This window comes from Pseudopodoces humilis, chromosome 2 (genome assembly GCF_049639895.1).
Source record: "Pseudopodoces humilis isolate 2021_Gansu_Grassland_sample_001 chromosome 2, ASM4963989v1, whole genome shotgun sequence".
NCBI classification, from domain to species: domain Eukaryota; kingdom Metazoa; phylum Chordata; class Aves; order Passeriformes; family Paridae; genus Pseudopodoces; species Pseudopodoces humilis.
In genome coordinates, this window is record NC_142201.1 from 113,473,347 (window position 1) to 113,497,496 (window position 24,150).

General features: G+C 46.4%; 1 protein-coding gene across 3 annotated transcripts in view; it reads right to left on the reverse strand.

The window, feature by feature from the left end:
* Positions 1-24,150, reverse strand: part of FAM168A (family with sequence similarity 168 member A) — a 132,378-nt gene that overhangs the window by 5,384 nt on the left and 102,844 nt on the right. For all 3 annotated transcript variants that reach the window (XM_005524081.3, XM_088068984.1, XM_088068983.1), the window contains 5 exons: positions 10,081-10,161; positions 5,163-5,288; positions 2,779-2,921; positions 1,514-1,688; positions 89-218 (listed from right to left, as the gene is read on the reverse strand). In XM_005524081.3, coding sequence (XP_005524138.1) covers positions 106-218; positions 1,514-1,688; positions 2,779-2,921; positions 5,163-5,288; positions 10,081-10,161 — 638 coding nt within the window. In that variant the 3' untranslated portion in view covers positions 89-105. The remainder of the gene's footprint in view (positions 1-88; positions 219-1,513; positions 1,689-2,778; positions 2,922-5,162; positions 5,289-10,080; positions 10,162-24,150) is intronic.

Here is a 24,150-nt window from a genome sequence, read left to right on the forward strand (position 1 = left end):
GGCTGCCCAGAGAATCCCCATCCCTGAAGTGTGCAAGGCCAGGCTGGATGGGTTTGGAGGCTCGTTCAGAGCAAGAGGCAGCACTCACATGGATTGGCCAGTGGTTTACCAGTGTGGAGGTACGTAGCTGTAGGTGGGGGTTCCTTGAGCCCTGTACGTTGGCACGGACACTGGATGTGCTCCGATGGCGGTGTGTTGGGGGGTGGTCAACAAGGTTCCTGTAGGGACATAGAGAACACTTGTCACAGGGCAGAGAAGGTGGCACCCGAGGGTACAGTGCTCATCAGAGGGGCAGGAACAGCAGCACTGCCTCCTTTTCCCTCTTCCCTTTTCCCAGATGATTCTTCTGCCTGCCAAACCTGAATCAAAGGCGTTGGAGCCACATGATTGGGATCAGCCAGAACCACAAATAAAATAACACCTGAAGGTCCAGCAGATTTTCCATGCTACCTCTGGACCTTAACCTTAAGGGTTTTCCTTGTTTGTTTCCACTGTTCCTTGTCCCTAAAGAGCAGCAGCAGAGCTGGCCACAACCTGCTGGCATCTACCTGCTGAAACTGGGCTAAACTGGGAGGGCAAATAACTGTACAGATCTGAAACAAACTGGAAGGGATGGGGGATGCAAAGGGAGATGAGGAAAAAACCCAACAGATCTCGAGGGAAAATTAAAATGAGCCTTTTTTCAAGTCTGCAGCCAGTCAGCAGAGGGATTTTAGGTAAAACTTTGCACAGTGCCCTCATGGGAAGAGAGAACACAGCCCTGGACTACTCTATCCTGGGAGCAACTGGGTGCTCAAACCAAATTCTCAGTTTCTGGGTATCTTTCTACAAATGTTATTAATGAAATTCTAACACATCCCACGTGCATTAATTACATTTATCCACTTCTCAATATAAGCAACAGTAAATCTCTCAGAGTGGTTCTTGTCACATCCAGGCTGCAATATCTCTGCTTTGGAATAGGGATTGTGTCCCATTACAGACTCCTACTTCACAGCTAATGCAGATGCAAAAGGATGAATGATGCATTTCTTGGCATAATTCAATGTACAATCCTAAGAATTGTTAAGGAGAAAAAGACAGGCTTTGGAAAAAATAAAACCAGCCCCTATCTTACTTAATGTACTATCAATTAATTGCAGTTAGAATCTGCACATAAAATGTAGAGGAACTGGGATAGATGAAACAAGGCTAACATTCATTTTGTCAAACAAAAACATGACCATAAGTGTCTTAAAAAAAGATCTTGAGCGAAATACAACTATTTGAGGATGGACCAACCTGGTTATTCCTTCACTTACGGAACAGACAGTGGAAAGAACAATATATTTAAGGATACAGAATAATATAAAGATGCAGGAGTGAGCCAAACCAAAGGTCTCCTCTGCTGAGTCAGACCAGGATTTGGGGCAAATTCCTGCATTTTTGCCTGCAAAGGAGCAGTAACCAGCAAGCAAAAGCACGGGGAATTTTTTGTGCAGGCCTCAGAGCACGGGAAGAGCTCCCTCCTTACCTGCTGACATTGCCATGGTGGTGCCAGCGACCATGCCCATGGCCACGCCGTTGGTGCGGGGCGCGGCCACCGGGGCCGGGTAGATGGCCGAGGGGATGCTGTTGGGCTGCACCACTGTGGTGTGGTGGATGACGTGAGGCTGGGCTGCGTACACGGGCTGGGTGTAATAAGCTCCCTGTTGGAGGAGGGGAAAAAAAACAATCCCATCGTCATGGCAGGTTTGTTTTCCTGACCTAACCATTCCTCGGTTCTCTAACTCAAGCGCTGCCCAAGGGCTCGTGGCTGGGGCTTCCCATGGACGAGCTCCTGTGCCTGGAGACCTGAACCTGTGGTATGTGGAATGGATGAGGAGGGAATCAGCAAAGGGTCAATCCATCCAGGACAAACTGTGCTGCCTCCCTTTGATGGGATGGAACAGGGCCTGGATGCAAATGGCTGCTGGTGTAGAAAAGGAACAAGAGATGGAAGAAAAGATGAGCCATGGTTCCTGGATGATCCCAAGGTGCTTGAGGGTACAGGAATTGTGTCATTTTCTTGGGTTTCCAACACGGTTCCAAAATCCAAGCTGCCAAGACTCACAGGGTTTTGAAACAAGAGGAGAAGGATGCACGGGGATAAAAGGAGCCAACAAAAGAAGCTTCACATGCAAAGTAATGAAGGGCCTGAAGTGAGGAGATGCAGGAGGGTGAGAACTGCTGTCCCCGGGACAGGCAGCAACACTGTCAGGACCTGCAAACCAGGCATGGGAAGAAAGAAAACAAGGATTTGAGTCAGCAAAAGGGAGATTTTACTGTGCATCACTGAAAGCCATTAGAGAACCTCTGAAGGTCTGGATTAAGGGGAGAAGGAGGTGCAGGGCAACTACTCCATCGCTTCTTTCTTTCAGGAGCTACAAAGGTTCACAGGACAAATGGCAGAGTCTGTGGCTGGGACTGGAGTGTGCAGGGGTGGGTTGGACCCCAATGGCTCATGCAGTTCCTGGTGACAGTGGATCAGCAAGATGCTCCAGTCTCTCAGCAAGGCACAGGGAAATCCCTCCATGAGATTGCAGCTGCTGGAAAAGTCGGTTATTCAACATTAAAGAGGAGAAGAAAAGCCAGGGAAGTTGTAGGGCCACCTTGCTCTGAGCAGCTCAGGATTTTCAGTGGGAAGGGATATCGAGGTGGTATTGGCACCTCCAACCCACCGAGATGGAGCCCCTAAGAGGGCTGCAGGAAGCTCAGGTGGGTTGGGCTGTGGCTGAGGGGACAGGAGGAGGCACCTACCTGGGTGTACAGGTTCTGCTGTGGGTAGGCACTTCTGATGGGGTACATCGCGGTTTGGTACGGGTTCGGAGACGGCGAGTAGGGAGGAGGGGCGTTGTTACTCTGGGTCGGTGGGACCTTGTAGGGAGTCCCCGCAGTGTACCCTGCCAGAGACAAGAGGGGTCCCAGTCAGGGCCTGGAATAGCTGCTCAGGGCTGCCAGGAGGGCTGGGAGAAACCATCCCGTGAGCAAATGGGTCCTCAAGACTGTGTGGGACGGAGAGGAGAAGTCAAGGCTCAGCCCAGCCAAAACACTCAAATATATTTACCTTATTTACTCCACCAGTGTTCATTAGAGGCCAAGATTTCAAGTCTAATATCCCACATCATCCTCCAAGCACTGAAACAGTGTGAAGAACACACGGAGCTTTTAGGAGCTCCCAAACAACATCTCACCCCCTCCTGATTACTGCAGATTGGAAAAACAGGTGTTAATTAACAAGGGGAATAGCTGTGACTCTTTTCCTCACTCACATTAGCGGGAGAGCAACCATCTTTGAATGAGAAGTGGAGAAGGTTTGAAATATTGATCAGTGCAGGAGTGGAGCCTTCTCCATTAGGACTCCTCCAGGAACCCAACATCACTCACAGACCAACCAACCTCCTGTTTTTCCATCTAATGGATTTTTTTTCTCTATTCTGAACTAGTTTTTTCAAACAAAGACCTCAGAGGCTGCCAGTTCTCAGCATCACAATTTCTGAGGGCTGTCTAGAGGTGTGGACCTGCTCAAGCCTGGGTGGTTTCACCACTTGGAATACTAAACCTTGCAGTGGTTTCCTGACTGATGAATTACAGACAATTTATCTCCTGTATTAAAAAGGTATTAAACATAATAACCCAGGCAGATGTAATCTGCTGTTTATAAACTGGGGAAAAAACAGAACAACCTGCAGCTAAAACAATGTGAAATCAAGGTTTACTGACACAAGATAATGGAGGCTCCTCTCTGTCTGGCAGATAATTTTAAAACCTAATTATGACTAACACCTTATTAGGATTAGGCTGGCGTGGCCCGTGCTGCTGCCGCTCTGTGGTTCAGCAGCAGCGAGCCTTTAAGCTCCGGCTTCTATTAAAATTGCTGATTAAATCCCTCATGTCACTCGAGAAATCTCAGCCTTATTGATCCTGCAGCTCACAAGTGCCCTGGATTGCATAGAAATGTTTTTCTTTAAAAGGCTACTTGGGGTGGAGGGTGGGGGGGGGGGGGGGAAGAGCTCAGTGGGGAATTCTGTGTTGCCATCGCCTCTTGTTTCCAGGGTTCTCCACAAGCAGGATTCCTCAGCTGGGCAAGGAACTGACTGGATGTCCACATCCAGATTCTGCCCCTCTGCCTCCCTCAGGTGAGATCCCACCTGCAGAGCTGCCTCCAACCCTGAGGCAAACAGCAGAAGGATGTGGAGCTGCTGGAACCAGTCCAGAGGAGGCCCCAGAGATGCTCTGAGGGCTGGACCATGCCCGGCGTACAGCCCTCACCCCAAGGAATGGCAGGGACATCCCTTTTCCAAGAGAAAGTCTTCCAAAGGCTTTTAAAATATTTATTTTTTAATAATTCTCTTAATAATTAAAATATATATATATTTCTTCCTCTCACCTTGCTCTGTAATTGATTTAATTTAGTAGGAAAAAGGAGTGTGGAGTAGCTGGAAGGTGAGGAACTCTCTGACCCCACACCACTCATGCCCCAGATTTAGCAGGAAACAGTCAGGCAGAGGATGCCCCCACATACCAGGGAAAGCATCCCAGGGTTTATCAGGGAGCTCATCAGCCCTCCTGGAGGCACTACTTATCCTCTTCAGGGATGAGATGACAGGGCTGCACTGGAAAAGCCTGTTTGACTGCGATCCCTAAACATCTCCTCCCCCTGCTCCTGCTCAGCCAGCCTGCATTACAAGGTGAGAGTTTCAACAGTGTTCCTTGAAGATCAGGCTTTATTTTGGAATTCTGTCAGTTTTAAGGGAACAGGGAATGATGTCCCTTTGGAGATAAACACCTGTGAACAACCTTAGGTTGCTCTCAGGGATCAAACACTCAGCTAAGAGAGAGGCTTCACCTTCTCCACTGGAATTCCTCCTCTGCAGGAGCGGCAGGAGGGTCAGTGCTCTCCTTTTCATGATCCTTCATGGTTTTAATCCATCAAAGCCAGGTTGGATGGGACTTGGAAAAACCTGGTCTACTTGAAGGTGCCCATGGGGGTTGGAACAAGATGGTCTTTAAATCCCTCCCAACCTAAACCAGTTTTTGATTCTGTGATCCCAAATAATCCTGTCCACAAATCAAGCCCCAGCAGGGGAGGCAAATGGGCACAAACCAACCCAGTAAAACCCCAGAAGAAAAGGTTTATTTACTGAATGCTGCAGAAGAAGCCTGGTAGGTTCTGTTCTCGGTGCCAGCGTCCACTGGGAGGTGGAAGGTGCCCTCGGTGGCACAGGACGAGGAGGTCTGGGGCCAGGCCTGCTTCATCAGAAGTGTGGCTTGAGTGGAGACAGAGAAGAGGTGTCACACAGAGCCATGAGAGACAACTTCCCACACTTTTGTCACACTGGAATCACCTTGCTAATCTCTTCCCCCCAAGTTCTGACCCGTGAGGTGCTGAGCCCCACGGAAGGGACTTCACACCTTGGTCAGGGCTTGGAAATCTTCCTGGAGTCCCAAGGCTGAACAAAGATGTTTCACACCCTCCACATCTGCTCAGACTCTGAACTAATCCTCTCTGAAGGTGCAGCTGTAAATGTGGAGTGTCACAGGGCTGGAAGTTGGGAATGAGGGATTGAGGAGGCTGAGGAGGAATTGGCACCGGGGTCACAGCCTGCAGCAGCATAACACATCCTTGTGGATGGAAATCCAGAGAGTGCAGGGAAGCACTGCTGCAGCTCTGCTGGTCCACCAAACCCTCCTGAGACTCTCCTGGACTCAGACAGGAATGGGGAGCATGAAGGACACCCAACAGTGGTGCTTTACTGGCCATCATCAGCTGTGGGAGATCCTCATGGGTGTGAGAGCCACCTGGATGCTGCTCTACCGCTGGAGATATGGAAACCTGCTCCTTCCTTCTCCTCCTCCTTCAACAGAAAACCAGGTTTGTGGGAAGTCAGAGATTCAAGCCCCATTTCTCCTCCACTCAGCCACTGATCATTTTCTGCTCCAAGTCTCTGCCCTCTCCCAAAGGTTTGGGAGTTATTAAGGATTTCCAGGCTGCCTTGCTTTATTTTCCATGGTAGGCTGCACTCGGGAACATCACACCGGAGAGCAACTCCCAGCGCTGCGACAGAAACACTCCTTCACTTATGCTTTTATTCAGAATCAGATTCATTTTTGCCTCTGGATTTCACAGAGGTTTTAATCTCTGAGACTGATGAGACAGTTCATTCCAATGTTACGTGAATGCTTCCTCTGTGGTTTTCCCTCTCCACATTAAACCTGCCACAAAATCAAGGCAATTTGGGTTGGAGATGGCTGGGAGATTGCCATAGCTCTGGATGTTCTTCATTAAATCATGGATCCTCAGAGAATCCATCACTTAAAACTACACAAAAGGTGGATCAAAGAGGCTTCCAGGAACATTAATGCCTCCTGGTCCTTTGCAATAATTCACAATCCAGCCATGACTATCTAATATCATTTACGGGCTACCTCCAACCAGAGTCTTCTGGATTTGGTTTATCCTCTCACCTAAAAATAAATAAAATAGTTTTTATCCATTATCAGTTTAACCCCTAGCAAATCAACCAGTGGGAACTGAGCAAACAATGTGAGCTGTGGGTCTCTGCACCACTGGGACTGCTCTGTTTTCCTGACAGGACCTTTAGATGAGGTGGGAATGTTCAGGATATATTTTAAGTGGAAAAGACAAAAAATATGAACCCTTTCAAGCCACTGTAGGATATCTTGCTTCCCTCTGACAACCTCATTTGTGATGGATACAGCCTCCAGCCCTGAACAAAGTTTGCAATAAGCTTAATTCCCCAGGCAGTCCCGTGCCCAAGTGCCTCAAAAGGATGGGAGCATTTATCCTTGGAAAGCCTTGTGAGGCACCACAGGATAATCACCTCTCCAGAGCCCAAGACACCCCTTAGGGGACCCACTGGTGTCCCCAAAGAGTCGGTGGGCACCTCTAGAGGATGGCTCAGAGCACTACTGATGCCCCAACTTCCTTCTGTGAAGCAGCCTTTCCCCCTGGCAGGATCCAGAAGCAGGAAGGGAGGATCGGAGCCTCCGTCCTGTCCCACGACATTCCCACACAGATCCCTAATTTCTGGGGCTGATTTTAGTTCTGCTCTGTAAGGGCACTACTGCAAAGCCATTACTTTTGCCCTGCATTATTAATAAATACAGCTCCAGCCTCAGCCAGCCTCCACGAGCAAAGTGTGTGTCCTACTTTCAGGAAAATAAAAAGGGAGGCTTTAATGAAAGAACTTAAAACAAAACAACCATGAGGAAGACAGAATGCCTGCGAGGGAACATGCACCAGGCTTAATGAAGACATACATAATTTTATTTTTTTTTAATTGTGTCTCTGCAGCAGAGTGATTTTAGATGCTCATTTTTGCATACTTGAAAGGGATTTTTTAAGAACAGTGTCCTAAAAAACAGGCTTATTGCAAGCATGAGTTTGCAGTGCTGGTGTTTTGCCTTGCCTTTGCCTCCCTCTATAAACAGTGGGAAAATGCAGCAAGAAAATCACACAAGGCAGGAATCTGAAGTGGAATGGAAAGGAATTGATAGAATCACAGAACATCCTGAGCTAGGAGGGATCAACAAGGATCATCCAGTACTATTCGTGCCCTTGCTTGTAGGGTTCCTCTGGAATAATCTGGGGAATAATTTAATACCTTTTGGGCTCAAACACCAGCAAATAGAAACATGGCACTGGGAGAGGGAGAAATCGGCTGGCTCCAGTTACCATTTCTCTTTCCTCACTGGAGGACTGGAGGACCCAAGGGAACTCCAGACTTCTCCAAGTTCCTCTGATGCTGTTACAAAGCTTAGGACACTACATCATTTAATTTCCCACGTGGATCCCAGGATTTTGGGAACAACCATGAGCATTGCTGACTCCCAGTGAAGCATCAGGGGGTGTTTGGAGAGCACTGGGGACAAAAGCACACGGGATTTGAAAACCAGAATTATCTCCACTCAGGGGTTGATCTCCCACCAAGACTTTGCACGGAATCCAGCAAAATTCATGAGGTTTGCGGCAAGAGACACCTGAGAGTGAGCAGGAGCAGGGAGGATGATCAGGCTGGGACAGGATGGTTCCATCCAACAGGCCTTGCTTGCAGTTACATCCCAAGAATCCAGAAACCACAAGCTCTTCCCACCCTTTCCAACCTCTATTCCAAGCAGTGTTGAGGGGCACCTTTCCCCGGTTAATCTCCATATGGAGAATCAGATGAACCCTTGGTTTGTGATTGCTCTTTAGTGAGCTGGAGGGATTTCTGCCAGCAGGTACCACCTCCTTCTCAGCCTGAGAGCTTTGGAACAGGTCCTTGTTCATGGATGGGATGTCCAGGAGCAGTAATTCTGCTGAGAACATGCAGCATCTCTTTCTTTTTTACACTCAATGTCTAAAATCCCTAAAAACATATTTAGAATTAGTCTGCTGTTTCAGAAGTCCAAGATTTTAAACCCCAAGCTGATTCCCAGTGTGTTTGAAGGACACCAGGAGCACTCCAGGTTTTTTCCAGCCTCCTGTGTGACAGCAGCTCCTTCAATCTGAGGAAACACTCTCTGTACTGATGAAGGTTTTAACTGAGCCGCTGAACCACAGAATTAGTTCAGCCCAATTCCATTTAACACAGTTGAGGATGCTGTCACTCTGTCACATGTCCCCACTGCTGGGAGATTTTGTGGCACTTCTTTTCCATCACTTAGCTCACAAAATCTCTTCTTTCTTTCCTCCTGGAAGTCTGCTTTCCATTGAGAAGGGACCACTGAGTGTGGTGCTGGGAGGTCCTGAGCAGCAGAGCCTGCTCCTGCTTCCCAGAGTGGTTACAATGGTTTAATATCCTACTGTGATATTAAATTGTATTGATTTCAAGAGCTGTAAAAATTGTTTAGAACAGAACCACAGAATTGTTTGGGTTGGAAGGGACACTAAGGACAACCCAGTTCCAACCCTGTGCCTTGGGCAGGGACACCTTTATCTAAACCAGCTCTCTCCAACTTGGCCTCAAGATTTATGGGAAACTCTACAAAAGTTTAAGCATTTTCATTTCAATTTTAATTTCTGAATTTTAGTCTTCCTAGTTTCTTCTCTAGTTTAATGCTTAGCTTTATGTTCCCCACTGGAAGGTTTTTGTTCTCCATACAAAATGACCTGTCAGCTCTCCAGACATCAGGAGATTTCCAAGATGGAAATTATTAAATGGTGTCTAAGATGTATAAGAAGCAATACAGACCCCCCCAAAAATCCCTATCCTGCAAATGATTTGGGGTTTCCTCTCACTTGGGTGTTCCCTTGGCCACCTGCCTACTCAGTGGAGGAGCTGCTGTCTGCACAACTGGGAACAAGTGACATTTTATAACATCCAGGCCAAAATTCTGGAATGCTGCAGTATTTACATTCCTGCCTGAGCAGGGAGGACATTGCCAGCCTCTGGCAGGACAAGCTACTAATAAATTTATGGGTTTTTTCTTATTCTATGGAGTTGTTTTCATTTAATTCTACCAGTGTTTTATCCTTCAGGGGAATTTGAGGGTGGTCAGGACAAATCCAGGGGAAAAAAATTGTTTCATGTTCCACGTTAAGGCTTTAATGGGAAGAAATGCAGCTAAAGACCTTATTAAAAGCACATAAACCCAAACAAAACATGACAGATCCCTTCCAGAATCATCCACAATAAACAGTTTTATGGAATATGTGTAAACTGTGATGTGGAGAAGACAAAACCAAGAGATTTTGGCAACAAACCCCTCATTCCTGTTTCATCAGCCTTGGAAAGCGCCTGAGCCTGGGGATCCACTGATTTTATGACAACTGGGAGACTGAAAACTTGGCAATTAAGGGGACAGAGGGTTTAGCAAGACTGGCACAAAGTCCATTTTTTTGTTCTTTATGCAAGCAGCTCTTCCTGCTGCACATTGAGCTCCATTTGGAAGTGTTAAAATCCTGCAGCTCTTCTGAGGCAAAACCATTCAGAATAAACATCTCAAGCAACCAAAATTTGAATCGAAGGGTGAGATATTATCTTATTTTTCATCTCCAGTGTGTGCTGGGAAATGGATGAGCAAGGAATGTTTTCAGGCTTTTTGCAGGATTTTTACCTGGGGCGTAGCCGGGGCTGCTGGTTGGATACATGTTGGGATTGTAGGCCGGGGCAGCGGTGGGATAGCCCGTTGGATAACCTGAAAGGAGACAAAAACAGGAATTAGGATTTTATCAGTCAAGTAAGGATGGCACCCCTGAAAAGCAGTAAACAATCTGTGTGAGCACAGAGGACACCGAGAGAGAACACAGGGGGATGCTCTGGGAATAGGAAGGACTGTGACGGTGTTCCACAGACTTACATGTGACATCATCAATATTTCATCTTTATTCCTACAGGAAACAAGGATCAGAATGCAGAATGCAGGTGTGCTCACTGTGATTTGGAGAAAACTGCTGGGAAAATTCATACTCTGAATGGAATTCAGGTACAAAACCCCACCAGCACAGCGAGACGGGAAAGAGTTTCCTGGGCTGCTTGGCAGCACTTTGGAGAGCTCAGCACTTGCATTAAGCAGAGTTTCTTGCAGAAGGGAAGGCAGGGATCTTGCAGGAACACATGGCAGCCTTGTATTCACCCATGGCTGCACAAGTGCCACTCCCAGGAGGGACCCGATGACCTGCCAGGCCACCTGGAAGGAACGCGCTCGGACCCGCTGGAGCCGCGCAGGGTTTAATGGGCACTTTGGGGAGGGCTGCAGAGCATCTTCAGTTTGCAACAGCCTCACCCAGACAGGTCTGAAGGAGTTCAGGGGAATTGTGTGATGGAAGTGGGGGGCTGGAAATCGTGGCACACCCCAGAGCCTGTGTGCACCCACACAGTGCAGGTGTTCAGCATCCAACTCCTACTTCACTGGAAATTCCTGTCTTCTGTGGAGACCACAGACACAACCTCTGCACCTCAGTCCGCTCCTTTTCCACACAATCACACAATGTCTTGAGTGGGAAGGGACACACAGGGGTCATCCAGGGCAGCCCCTGTCCCTGCCCAGACCCAACATTCCCACCCTGGCCATCCCTGGCAGCGCCGTCCAAAGGCTCCCGGAGCTCTGGCAGCCTCGGGGCCGTGCCCATTCCCTGGGGAGCCTGGGCCGTGCCAGCACCCTCTGGGGGAAGAACCTTTCCCTAAATCCAACATAAACCTCTCCTGACACAGCTCCAGCACTTCCCTGGGTGCTGTCACCATTTTGCTCCTCATTTCCTTCAATTCCTTGGAAGTTTTCCCTACTGAAAAGAGTAACACCTGAATGACTCCATCCTTCTTAGGTGCTGCTGAGTAAATCCCCCGGCAGAGTGAATGGGACCCGTTAAATCCTACTTTGCTGGTGGACAATTTGGCTTTGCTGCGTGTCACCACCCGCTTTATCTGTGTGTCCCCTTGGCCATCATCCCAGAGCAGAGCCAATGGAATGGCCCTTGGAGAATGTTTCCATGCCAAGCCCCACTGATACTGGCTGTTGGCTGCCAGCAAAGGCTGGAAGGAGGTAATTAGCAGTGGATTTACACCCATCCTTCTTAATATTTTATTTTATTTTATTAAATAAAAGTGAGTGTGGGTCCATCCTTCCCTCTTCTGAGCCACAAAGCACAGTCCCCCCTCCCATGCCCCAAATCCCACTGCTTTCAAACCCTGGCACCACTGACTTCTGTGACAAAATGTTGAGGTTCATTTGAATAAATCTAATTCAACAATCATGACCGCTGTACTGGAATAAATGACTGGATGTTCTACCCTCTCATTTTCATCAGTGATATATTTGGCTTCTAAATCAGGTTAATTAAAAATTGCTGTAGTTAATGTTGGATAAGCAGCAGTTTAACAGATTTTTTTTTTTTTTTTAGGCTACACAGAACTCTGTTGTCATCGTACCCAGGAATATCTAAAGCCTTTCAGCAATCAAGAAGCTCCTTAAAAAGTTATTTGCAGATCCAGTGATTGCAAGCAGAGCATTAATGATGAAGAGATTAAATCAGAAATATCCCTTCTCTCCAGTTCATTAGAAGATAACCATGTCTTTCCCAGGACATGCACTGCTCCACACTCTCCCTGTTTCCTCCTGACAATCTGGCCAGGGTGCTAAACCAACTCCAGTTCACTTCTTGAGTATTTTCCTTAAAATCCTCCCACCTGAGTTTCTCCATGGGGTTTTGCCTTCCTGGCACATGGTTTAGGTGGAATCCCAGACTGGTTGGGGTTGGAAGGGACCTCAAAGATCACCCAAATTCCAGCCCCCTGCCACGGGCACAGATGATGATGGCTGTGTGTGCCATGGCGTTGGGAAGTCCCTTGCTCACTTGCAAGGGATCTAGATGACAGTCTCTTGGGAACCCAAGAGGTTCTTCTGACCTTTGCTGCTGGAAAATCTCCCCAAATAAGCCCTGAATCCCACAGACTGCTGCAGTCTTTAGTAATAATCCTTAATTAACAGTCCTTAGTCACCAGCCATGACAAACACAGTCCTGTGGGGTCACAAATGTTCCACCTGTGCCCTGTGAGGTGCCACCAGCACTCACCCACTGTCAAATTCAGGGAAAAAAACCTCTTTTACTCGGACCAGAATCGGGGTTTTATGTTAAGAAAAGAGCCTGAAGTAAGCCAAACCACAGGAAAAGTGTGGCTTTGGGTAAGATTTTCCATCCAGCCAAATACTGAAGTATTTATTTCAGGCAGTTGGAGGCAACAGCTCATTTACAGAATCACAGAATTATTTCACTTGGAAAAGACCTTCAGGACCATCAGGTCCAACCGCACCCCAGCACTGCCAAGGCCACCACTAACCCATGTCCCCAAGTGCCACATCCACACCTATTTTAAATCCCTCCAGGGCTGGGGACTCAATTGGTCTTTCTCCTTTTATTTTTGGGTTTAGTTTCTGCTTGGCAGGATTCTTCCTTACTGTGGTATCTTTTGTTGTTCTGAAGGTAAGTCATGGCTGGGTTTGGATTAATTTCGGCTCCAATGAATACGATTTCTATCAAGGAAGCTTTAATAGCTTTGGATGCAAAAAGAAGCTCTGCTCTGCACTATCTTCCACTCTGATCTCATAAACTTTGATAAGTGCTGACCTCCAGCAAGAAAACTTGTCCTTTCTATTTTAAGGCAAAGCAGAGATGGGAAAGGTAGAGGAAAATTAATGTGGTTTGCTCCTTTTTTTGGATATAGCGAAAAATAAGAAAGTAGCAGAATCTGGGGCAATTTGCGCCAGAAGAAACATGCCTGGAAATTCCCAGCACTCAAAATCCAGCAGGTTTAAAAATACATGAGACATTTTTTATTTAGCAGGGTCTGTTGTGATTGGACAAAGGGAAAGGTTTCAAACTGAAGGAGAGTTGATTTAGATGAGATATGAGGAAGACATTTCTTACAATGAGGGTGATAAAACATTGGCACAGGGTGCCCAGAGAAGCTGTGGCTGAACCTGGATCCCTGGAAGTGTCCAAGGCCAGGCTGGACAGGGCTTGGAACACCCTGGGATAGGGGAAGGTGTCCCTGCTTGGCAGGGGGTGGAATGGGATGAGCTTTAAAGGTCACTTCTGACTCAAAACTACTCCATAATCCTATAAGTTTTATATCTTATTGGTTTTCAGCCTTTATAATTTGTTTGTTGGCTCTTCTTTATGCCCCAAATAATCCCAAATAAAGCTCCCACATGGAAGCAAAAGCTGTGGTTCCCCCATGGTGGTCACCATGTCTTACATTCCCTTGAGTACAAAACAAAGTCTGGATCCAACCACCAGGAATGACCTCAGGAGAGGTGACAACACCAAAGCATCCAGCATCCTGCTCTGATTTTCCTCCTGGGAAACCTAGGAGACCTCCTGTAAATCCCTGTTCCTGTTGCTGACATTGCTGCCCTCCTGCCACGTCTGTCCTACCTCGTCACCTTGAATGAAAAACAGCAGCAAGAGGCTCAAACCCCCTTGACATGCAAATGTCAGCAACACAAAGAAAATATCCTTTGCTTTCTATGGATCTTCACGTGACAAGACTCTTGTCTCTGCTGGGCTTGAGGCTTTGCAGTGGTGCAGAAGGAAAGAAAATGAGATGAAAAATATTGAACAAAATTTATTAGATTCCTCGTAGAAGAAATCCAAAGTTGTTTTGTGGCTTATTTTAATTTAATATCATCTCCACAATCAATAGGAGTAAGAAAGGCAGTGTTCATTTAATCTCCTCCCCAAGGAAAACACACAGCACTCCAGCTCTGGGAAGCACTGACTGAGCTGCCTTAAGAATTACCACACAATAACTGTACAAAGCAAAAAGCACACAGGGCTGCATCAAGTAGGTATTTAAAAGCCATCTTTAATTTTTCATGTATTTTAAATATTCCTGTATCAAAATCATCTGAATAACACCCAAACAATGGCAGCACACAAGTGCTGAGGCTCTGAAGGTTCTCTTGAAATTCCTGAAAGTGAATTTGCTTCTCCTTGGCTACAGAGCCCATGCTTTGGTCCTGTCTCAGCCTCCCACCCCCTGGGAGCTGTCACTTACACCACTGAATTCCAGAATGTGCCATTTCACTTTTTCAAGAGTAGTTTCATTGACCACTATCTGATCAAGGCCTTAATTGCTACATGCAGCTGACATTAATTTACAAGACAAAATATTCTCCTTCGTTCTTTTTCTTTGTGAGTCTCAAGCAGTGCAGACTCCTGAAAGTGGCCTGTGTGTCACAAGGATTTTTACAGGGACAGATGATAAAGTCCTTTATCTAAGGGCAGGACAAAGCACTATAAAACCACACTTCAACTCCTTGAACCAAGGACTCCAGCTCCACTGCTGCAATTGGGAGCTCATTAACCACCAAGCCCAGAAGGAGAAGCCAGGCAGCCACACAAAACTGTCCCTCTGGTGGCATTCACTGCTCCCAGGTGGGTAAAGAGGAGAGATTATTTGCTGCCTAAGGCAGGGGTGAGTCCCCATGCCTGAAGCCACGTGGATGTGGTGCTCAAGGATGTGGGTCAGTGGTGGCTTTGGCAGTTCTGGGGCAATGGTTGGACTCAGTGATCTTGGAGGGCTTTTCCAAGCTGATTCTGTGATTCTGTTTTACCAATCCTCCCTCTAAACCCCGTTAACCACTGCCCATCCCTTTGTTTCTGCTGAGTGACAGCTTTGAAGCTGCAGCAGCCCCAGGAACATTTCTGCTTTATGATCACCTCCTCGGGTCAGCCAGATGGAGCCAAAGCATTTTCCCCTGCAAAACACTTTCATGTTCTATTTTAAGCCCATCCAGCATTTCTCATTCTTTATTGCCCAGCCCTCAGAAACTCTTCAAAAATAGGATTTACAAGCACCTTCTCAGGACAAAAACATGAGAAACTTCATGCCTTCAACTACATGCAGCTGTAAATCCATTCCCTTTAGAGTGATTGGGAATTTATTCCTGCAGAAAATCATGTTGGGAAATGAATGTGCAGATCTGGCACTTGAGGAATTACCCCAGAAGTGAGAAATGAGAGAGCAGACACCATGTAGGCTCCCTGGCACAGCTCCACCAAAGCCTCCACCAGCCAGACTTGCAGCCAAGGCCCTTGAACGTTGATTGCCGGGAGCAGTGACACCGGAAAGAATGTGCCTGGCCACGTGCTGGAGAGGGAACATAGAGAAAAGAGCTGGGAAAGACATCTGGGAACTCATTGTGCACTGAAAACCAGCCTCCAGAGATGAAGAGCTCCAGCATTTCCAAAAGGACTTGCAGCAGGGGTGTCATCAAAGCTTGCTCTCCCATGGCATGAGCCAATCTCATTCCAGAAGGATCTTCCCAACCTGCCTGGCTCCTCACACAGCTGCAGAGCTCTGGGCTTAGGCCATGCATCTCCTTCTGCCTTCTGGGGAGCTGTCCCCAGGGAATATCCCTCGGCACATGGGATTTAGGGAGGTCACCTCTGAACAGCTTCTTACCCAGGGCATTGCCAGACCTTTCCTGCTCAGTGGGAACTGTTTAAAACATCTCTGGGTGAATCCTGCTCTGCCAGCTGAGGGCAGGAAGGATGGGATATCCTTTCCTTTCTTCCCTCATCACACAGATCCATTTTTGTGTGATGGGACACATTTCCATGGCCGGTTCTCCTGGCAGGAGATGCCTCTCCTTGGACAAGCAGCCAGGTGAATGCACCTGGATGCTGCAGGAGCCCAGGGGCTGGAGCAGGTTTCATTTCCCACTGATCATCCCACAGAACCACAGCTACCCCATCACTCACTTGCTGCCTTGCCATGAAACTATTCCAGCCCACTCATGCTAAATGGATGCAAAAATAGAGGAAAAGCTGAAAGCAAGGGTGGGACTGTACTGAAGAACAAGTTAATGGATGGTTGAGAATCCAGCATTTCTGAAGGCTCTGAGGATAATAAATACATTTGTTCCCATGAAAAAATGCCACCCCCTTATTACTGTTTCAAGGCTCATCAGCCCAAGAGTGGAGCAGTCAAATGAATGTGGATGCACCAGACACAGCAACGGCTTTAAAAAAAGATTTGCTCTCACATTTGACAATCTCACTCCTGGAGACCTTTTACAGTTGATTTTTTTGCCCCCTGAAGGGTCCTTCCATTTATATAAACAGCAGCTATTTCCTGCTCATTACCCAGAGCCATGCAAAACTGGCCTTCCACTATCCCAGGTTGCTCCAAGCCCCATCCAACCTGGCCTTGGACACTTCCAGGGATCCAGGGAGGGATCCAGGGGCAGCCACAGCTGCTCTGGGCACCCTGTGCCAGGGCCTGCCTACCCTCACAGGGAACAATTCCTTCCCAAGATCCCATCACTCCATTCCCAGCATTGTGAAGACATTACACAGGGGGAGGCAGGCTCCCCAGAAGGGAAGGCAGCTCTGGATTTTGCAGAGCAGAGGATGAGGAAAGAAGAGTGCAGGTCTTCTCTGGTGAGAAGATGTCTGTACCTCCTTCTGTCTTCCTTCCTCTCCCTCCCCAGGATCACAGCTTGATCCAGGGGGTGGTGAATTCCATTTGTGTGAAAGCACATGCTCCTTAAGGAATTCTCCTTATGGGTTAGCCACGTTTTTCATGGTAAGCACAACGCTTGGAGCTCCACAGGCATCACCCGTAACACAACCGTGCTGCTGCAACCTCACAGAGAAACCCAACCACCCCAAAATGCTGACAAAACCCACAGGAATCTGGAAGGAAATATTTTCTTTTGATGACCATTTCCTTTATATTGCACAGACTCCTAAGAAAGGCCGGCTGACAGTGCTGGGAGCGGCAGAGGGGCCTCTGGCATGGGGTGATGGAGAGAAAACCTCCAGCTCCTGGCAGGACAGCTTAGACACGTGGCACTGCTTGTTTGTCTCCATTCCACAGGGTCACAGTGTTGACACAATGGGGTCCTGCCTGCCTGGAGGAGCTTTTCCCAGCTGGAGGTCAAAGACCAGGGGATGGATGCTGGGGCCTCCCTGCCCTGAGGAGCTGCAGAATCCTGGCTGCTTGGGAATCTGGCTGGGCAAGCGATGATTTTGCACAGCACTCGGAGCTCTTCCATGGGACTTTGTGGTTGCACGATGCCATATGTCAGCTGGAAGCTGTTTCCTTCATCATGCCAGGAATTAGGAGAATTTATGAGCCCAAAAAGATATTAAGAAAATGACAGAAGCACTGTTTTGGACACACATTGCCTTGATTTTCTCTTGCTCAGACTAAACTTGCTTGCAGACCTGTTTTTTAAGTAACTTAACTGTAACAATACAGTTGCAAGCTGTTGGACACAAGAGATTGTTCCATTCTTATTTCAATTCACCCTCAGTTTTACTTCCCACCTATATCCAAAAAGAAACCTCCCAGGCCTTACTGCAGCTGTCTGGGTATGGGATGCATTTGGGTGAGCAAAACTCATCCTGAAAACTAGAAGCAACTGTCCAAAAATATTAGAGAGATTGTTGATTGCTTGCTGCACACACTGTAAATAAACCAGAGTGACAGAACTTGTCAGACTGTCAATCAATATCACTTCTGGGCCAGAGACATGTGTCATATCCTCTCCTGTGTTCAGACAAGGCTCAGTGGGAAAGAAGTTCTGGAAAAGGGTTTAAGTTGTGCAATATTGATTCTCTTTGCAATGATTTGCTTTTGTTCTGTATTCGAAGAATCCAAAGTAGGATATGAACAGCCCCTCCTGATAAAATAAAAAGGTTTGTTGCCCCACAGGAAAGTGGAAGCCTGAGATAAAGAAGCTCCTTTGCAGTTTTTCTTAAATACTGAATTGTGGCTCAGCCTTATCCAATGTTACCCAGGGAAATATTTAGCTGGAAAGATTTAAAATAAATTAACATGGCAGAAGAGTGCTCAGTTTGAAACAGACCATGTAGTATTAGAATCCCAGGATGGTTTGGGTTGGGAGGGACCTTAAAGCTCATCCAATTTCAACCCCTGCCATGGCAAGGATACCTTCCACTATCCCAGGGTGCTCCAAGCCCACCAAACCTGGTTTTGGACACTCCCAGGAATGCCTTCATTTGCTTTTCAGTCATGAAGTTGCCATTTCCCTGAATTTGTGGAGGGTGAGGAGAGCCTCACCTGGATGCTCCTGGTCTGCTCTGGCAGAGTTTTTAGGGCAGCTCTAGAGGGGTGTGAAGGCCCTTCCTGGAGGAGTTGCGAATGGAAATGCAGACAGGACTCCATGCTCTCCACACCCTCAGGTTATAGCAAGATATTTACAATAACTGCTCAGAAAACAGCCCTTTGTGATGTCCAAAATGCACTTGTTCATCTGGCTAATTTTCAATCCATCCTTTTCAGCTCTGCTCCCAAGCCAGGAGCTAAAAAGAGAATCAGTTCAAGCCCCAGTTTTTTGCTCCAGCTGTAATTCCTGCTCTGTCACAGAGTGTGGTCCATGCAAAACCTCTAATGCTTCCAGCTAAGGAAAGGCAATTGCTCCAGTCTGCATTCCTGATGTCTTCCTAGATCCTGGAACTGGGAATTTGCCCCTGTTTTCTGTCTATCATAATTTCTTTTTTTCTGCCAAGCTGGTGTTTACAACAACTGGGTACAAAACAGAATCCTGGAATGATTTGGATTGTAAGAAGTGATGGCAAAAAGCTCCTTGCTTTTAGTTTTTATTATTCAAAATGCTTGAAGTGAACTTTTTAGGTTTGGAACCGCCTTAAAAAAATGGTATTCCAGGTGTGTGGCCAAATCCAAGGTGCCCAGCACTGCCCTGAGTATGATCAACGATTAATACAACAGAAGCTGCCTGGTAATTAATCAATTAATCAGTAATCCATCAATTAATTGACTAATTAAGTCTCTCTATAGCACAAACACTGTCCTGGCTCCCATCTTTGCTTTTTATACTCCACACTGTCCTCTGGCATTGGCAGCATCTTCCTGATTTCATCCTTGATTCACACCCTTAACATCTCTGGGGACACCAAATTTCCTATTTCAGCTCATTTTAGTAACAGGCAACTCCGGAAGAGTCAAAAAACAGTTACAAATCAAATTACTGCCCCAAAGGGCTGGTGTGAAAGTATGAACGCAGTGATTTTCATTTGCAAAGCTAAAAGTCCAAAATGATAAAATATTTAGGGTTACAAGAAGAAGCCAAACTCAAAATTCAGGTTCAGGGATCATAACAGCCTTAGATATTGAAATTTTTAAATGCTCATTAACTTTCAAATGTCCATATGGTATTTTGGACATTTTGGCCTCAGACCAGAGAAGTGAATTGCTCTCAAATCCATTGGCTATGGACAAACACAGCAGCAGATGGAGCACACAGAGAATATTAACAAAAGCAGGTTTAGGGTGTTAAAAGACTTAATGGGTCTCTCACATGTATTTGGGCCAGGAGATTGGATTCAAATTGTGCTTGGGGGGAGCTGAGAATCCCTAATATTTGAACTGGCAAAACTCCACAGTGCTGTTTGAAAAACAGCTCTGGTGGAAATAAAATCTGATTTCACCAGTTTGGAAGTGCAAAGGTTCTGTCAGAAAGGCAGCAGGGATACAGGGATCCCATGATGATCCTTTATCTCAAGGTTTTTGTTACTGATTTTCCAGCCAAGAGCTGGGATGAGATTCCCTGACTGTTACACCTGACCCTGAGAACCCCACCAGCTCCTGCCCAACTCACCAAAATCCAGGGAGGAAGAACAGCACTGGAATCATGGGGCTGTGCAGCATTTACTACTTCTGGTTCATAAACTAAATTTTTCAACCCCTAAAGAAGTGTTCTAAACCATGTTCATGTCCTATAATCCCTCTCCTAAAAAAAAAAACCGCAACCTAAACTAATTTCTGGGAATACTTGAATTAGAGTTATGTTTTTGCACCGGATGTTCTGATACAGCATCTCTTCAGAAAACTTGGGAAGATAAAAAAATAAAATACAAAAAAGCAAATAGAAGTCCCTTCCTTCCATCCTGTAAATATTTTATTCCTTCCAAAAAGCCTGGAAGAAACTTCAAACATAATAAACCCCACAGCTGAGGGGTGACAGCCTAGGATGTTTTAGCACAGTTTTCATCTGCTTGCTTTAAAACAAAGATTTCTACACTGGTCCAGCTCAGCAAAGCAAAGCAATTACTAATTAAGTAAATTACATTTTATGGTTGAGATGCATCCTCCTGGTTGCTCAAGCAGGTAAAAAAGTGATAAATTTGTGGTAACTCCTCTTTTACTTGTTTTTTGACACAGGCAAGCAGGCAGGCTTGTTTAAAAAAAAAAAAATCACATGATATGTGTGGGGCCATTATTTTACATGGATAACTGAGAGACCACTGTGACTCTCAGGATGGATGGCAGATGGAGAGCGAGGGAGGAGGATGGAAAATTTCTTCATGGAAAGGATAGTCCAGGCTGCCCAGGGAAGTGTTGGAGTCCCCATCCCTGGAGGGATTTAAAAATCCAGATTGCTCAAAGCTCCATCCAACCTGGCCTTGGAGACTTCCAGGGACAGGGGGAATTAAAGGTCCTTAGGGCACTCTCTGCCCCCTCATTTTAGAAGGGCAGCATTGGGTGGTGTTTAGGGAATAGTTGTGACTTTAACATCCTCCAAGGATTTGGGGATTCTGTGCTGTGCTCCCAACAATCCTCTCAGGAATTCCATCCAGGAGCCGACTTCTCGGCAGAAACATGGGGACCTGGCAAATCCAAAATGAGTCATCATACTGCAGGTAGTGAGGCTGCCTTAAAAATAACACATCCAGTGTGGCTGGGAAACAGCAAAAAGGATCAGCAGTTCCCTCCAGGAATAGCAAATTAGAGTAATGGACTGGGATGGAAAAGAGAGAGGGAAAAAGAGAAAAGCTCAGAAGTTAAAGAAGTGAAAGGCACGATGTCGAGCAAAATAAAATCAGAGGATTCACATCAGCCCCCTCCTGTACTGGGGGCTGCTGGGTTGAAAAATCAGCTTAAAAAAGGGAAGATGACTAATTATGGTTTGGGACTCAGAATATCAGCAGGCTTCAGTTTTACCAGCAGAACCTGAGGGATCATTTAAGTGAGGAGCGTAGATAAAGAGAGGGAAGAGGCATCCAGAGGAATCTCTTGGATGGACTTAAAAATTGTTATCAGAAAAAATAACAGAATAAAATTATCATTAATTCATGGCATCAAATGTACTTTGTAAAGCAGCATTTGAGGCACATGAAACTGAAAAATAGCAATATATACACATAAGTATGGATTATGGAGAGAATCACTGAATGGTTGGTGGAAGGGGACATTAAAGCTCATCCAGTTCCCCCCCCTGCCATGGGCAGGGACACCTTGCACTATCCCAGGCTGCTCCAAGCCCTGTCCAACCTGGCCTTGGACACTTCAGGGATCCAGGGGCAGCCACAGCTGCTCTGGGCAACTTGTCTTCTCTACAGAGCCAAAACTCCTGGCAGGTTTTGTCTTCTGCCTAAAAATGTTAACAGGAACAGTTGAGAAACAAAGGATGGGCTGAGGTTGTGCCTACATTTAAAAAGAACTACAATAGGTAAAATAAACCAAGTTTGTATTTATCCTGGCACAACATGACTGGCAGCACACTGTCCCTCAGTGGTGCTTCTGTAGGCAGTGGTGCTGCTTTCCCTTTAGATCCCCTGAAATCCTCCTCTGCCTGGATTTGTGCCTCCCACTCCATCTCAGCACATCAGAGACCTCCCATCAACCACAAAGTCCTGGTCTACGTCCAAGCAGGGCAAGCAGAAACAGCATCTATTTTACTGGATAGGGTTATTTTAAAAGCTCTATGTAAAGAATGCATTTAAATGATTCTAAATCCTCAGCTCTATAAAACACTGAGACAATTTCTCATCTCTCTAAGCTCTTTATGGATTCACACATTACACACATTGCCTGGAGAAGCTGTGGCTGCCCCTGGATCCCCAAAGTGTCCAAGGCCAGGTCGGACAGGGCTTGGAGCAGCCTGGGATAGTGGAAGGTGTCCCTGCCTGTGATGGCAAAGCTGAGGAAGCTTTTCCAAGGCCTAAAGAAATCAGCAATTTCCTCCAGGAATCTGGTTTTAACAGACTGACTGGAAATGGAGCAGCCTTAGGAAACTCTCCTGAAGATTTTGCTGCTTCTTTTAAACACAAGCAAGTGGCAGTTCCAGGTCACCTGGCAAACATCAAGTGGGTCAAACGCAGTTTGATGTCACCTCGGTGCACGGTGACATCTCGGGTGTCCTTGCTGGCACAAAGTGACTCCTTTTGGTCAAATATCCACCAGGCAGCTGGTCAGGCAGTGCTCCTGTTCAATGCTAATGAACTTCTGCAGATTTTCAGGACAAAATCAATGCATTACAATTAATTTATCCCAGTGACTGTCCTGCAGGATCTCCTCACCGCAATAAATCAAGGGAAACCACAACTGAGCACCAGTTCCATTTCCTTGGTGGAATTCTAACGTGTGGCACTCACCCCCTGCTTGCCCAGGTCACCAATGGCTCAAATCTAAGCTGCTGTCCTTAAATAAAGTAAAATGAGACCTGAGATCCAAAATCCAGCTGAAGTCAAGCGGTGCCACAGCACTGCCATCAAGAACTGAGTTTTCTGCACCATTCCTTTTCAAAAATTACAGGACCAACAGCAAAGAAATTGAGAAACATAACAAGCATTGAAAGACTCCCTTTTAGCATTTAATTTTCAGTAAGACAAATTAATGAGAACTCTATTAGAAGTCTGGAATTTTCTAAATTTACATTGGAAACATTTCAGGAAATGTGTTTCAGTTCAAAGTATCACAGAATCACAGATGGTTTGGGTTGGAAAGGACCTTAAAGCTCATCCAATTCCACACCCCTGGAGCGGGCAGAGGCACCTTCCACTATCCCAGGTTGCTCCAAGCCCCATCCAACCTGGCCTTGGACAGTTGCAGTGATCCAGGGGCAGCCACAGCTTGAAAAATGTATCTGACTTGCAAATGTCAAGGAGAAGAAATGACCTGAGGCCAGTTTGTCACTGTCACAGCTCCGGTTGAGTAAGTTTTAAAAATGCATGAAGACAATCATCTCCTTTTGCAGCAGAATTTTCTCCCTATCAAAAATACACTAACACACAAATACCTCAAGAGTTTTAATCTAAAATAGCTTTATAAAAGGTTCTCACAGGCTATAAGTCACAACTAAAAATGCTTTTAATGCCATAAAATAGGAAGCAAAGTTTTACAGCAGGATATTTTGTATAAAATTCCAGACTGGTTTGAGTTGGAAGGGACCTTAAAAAATATCTCATTCCAACCCCCTGCCATGGCAGGGACACCTTCCACTGTCCCAGGTTGCTCCAAGCTCTGTCCAGCCTGGCCTTGGACACTTCCAGGGATCCAGGGGCAGCCACAGCTTCTCTGGGCACCCTGTGCCAGGGCCTGCCCACCCTCACAGGGCAGAACTCCTTCCCAATATCCCATCTAATAAAGTCGTTCCATGATCATATTCTCAGTGTTGAGAACTGTCATCAGTTCCATGGCAAGTTGCTGGAGAAATTTATTCCTATAAATACAGGCCTCTGGGATCCAAAGTTTGATCACAGTGCCTTGGACTGGTCCAAGGTTATCAGCCAAGTGGAGGAAAGGAATTTCCAGAACGGGCCTATTTAACAGCACAAGTATTTCAGGAAGGGAATTATTGTGGGTATGATGTCACACATTCCAGAGAACGTTTAGATGTGCTCACTAAAAGGAA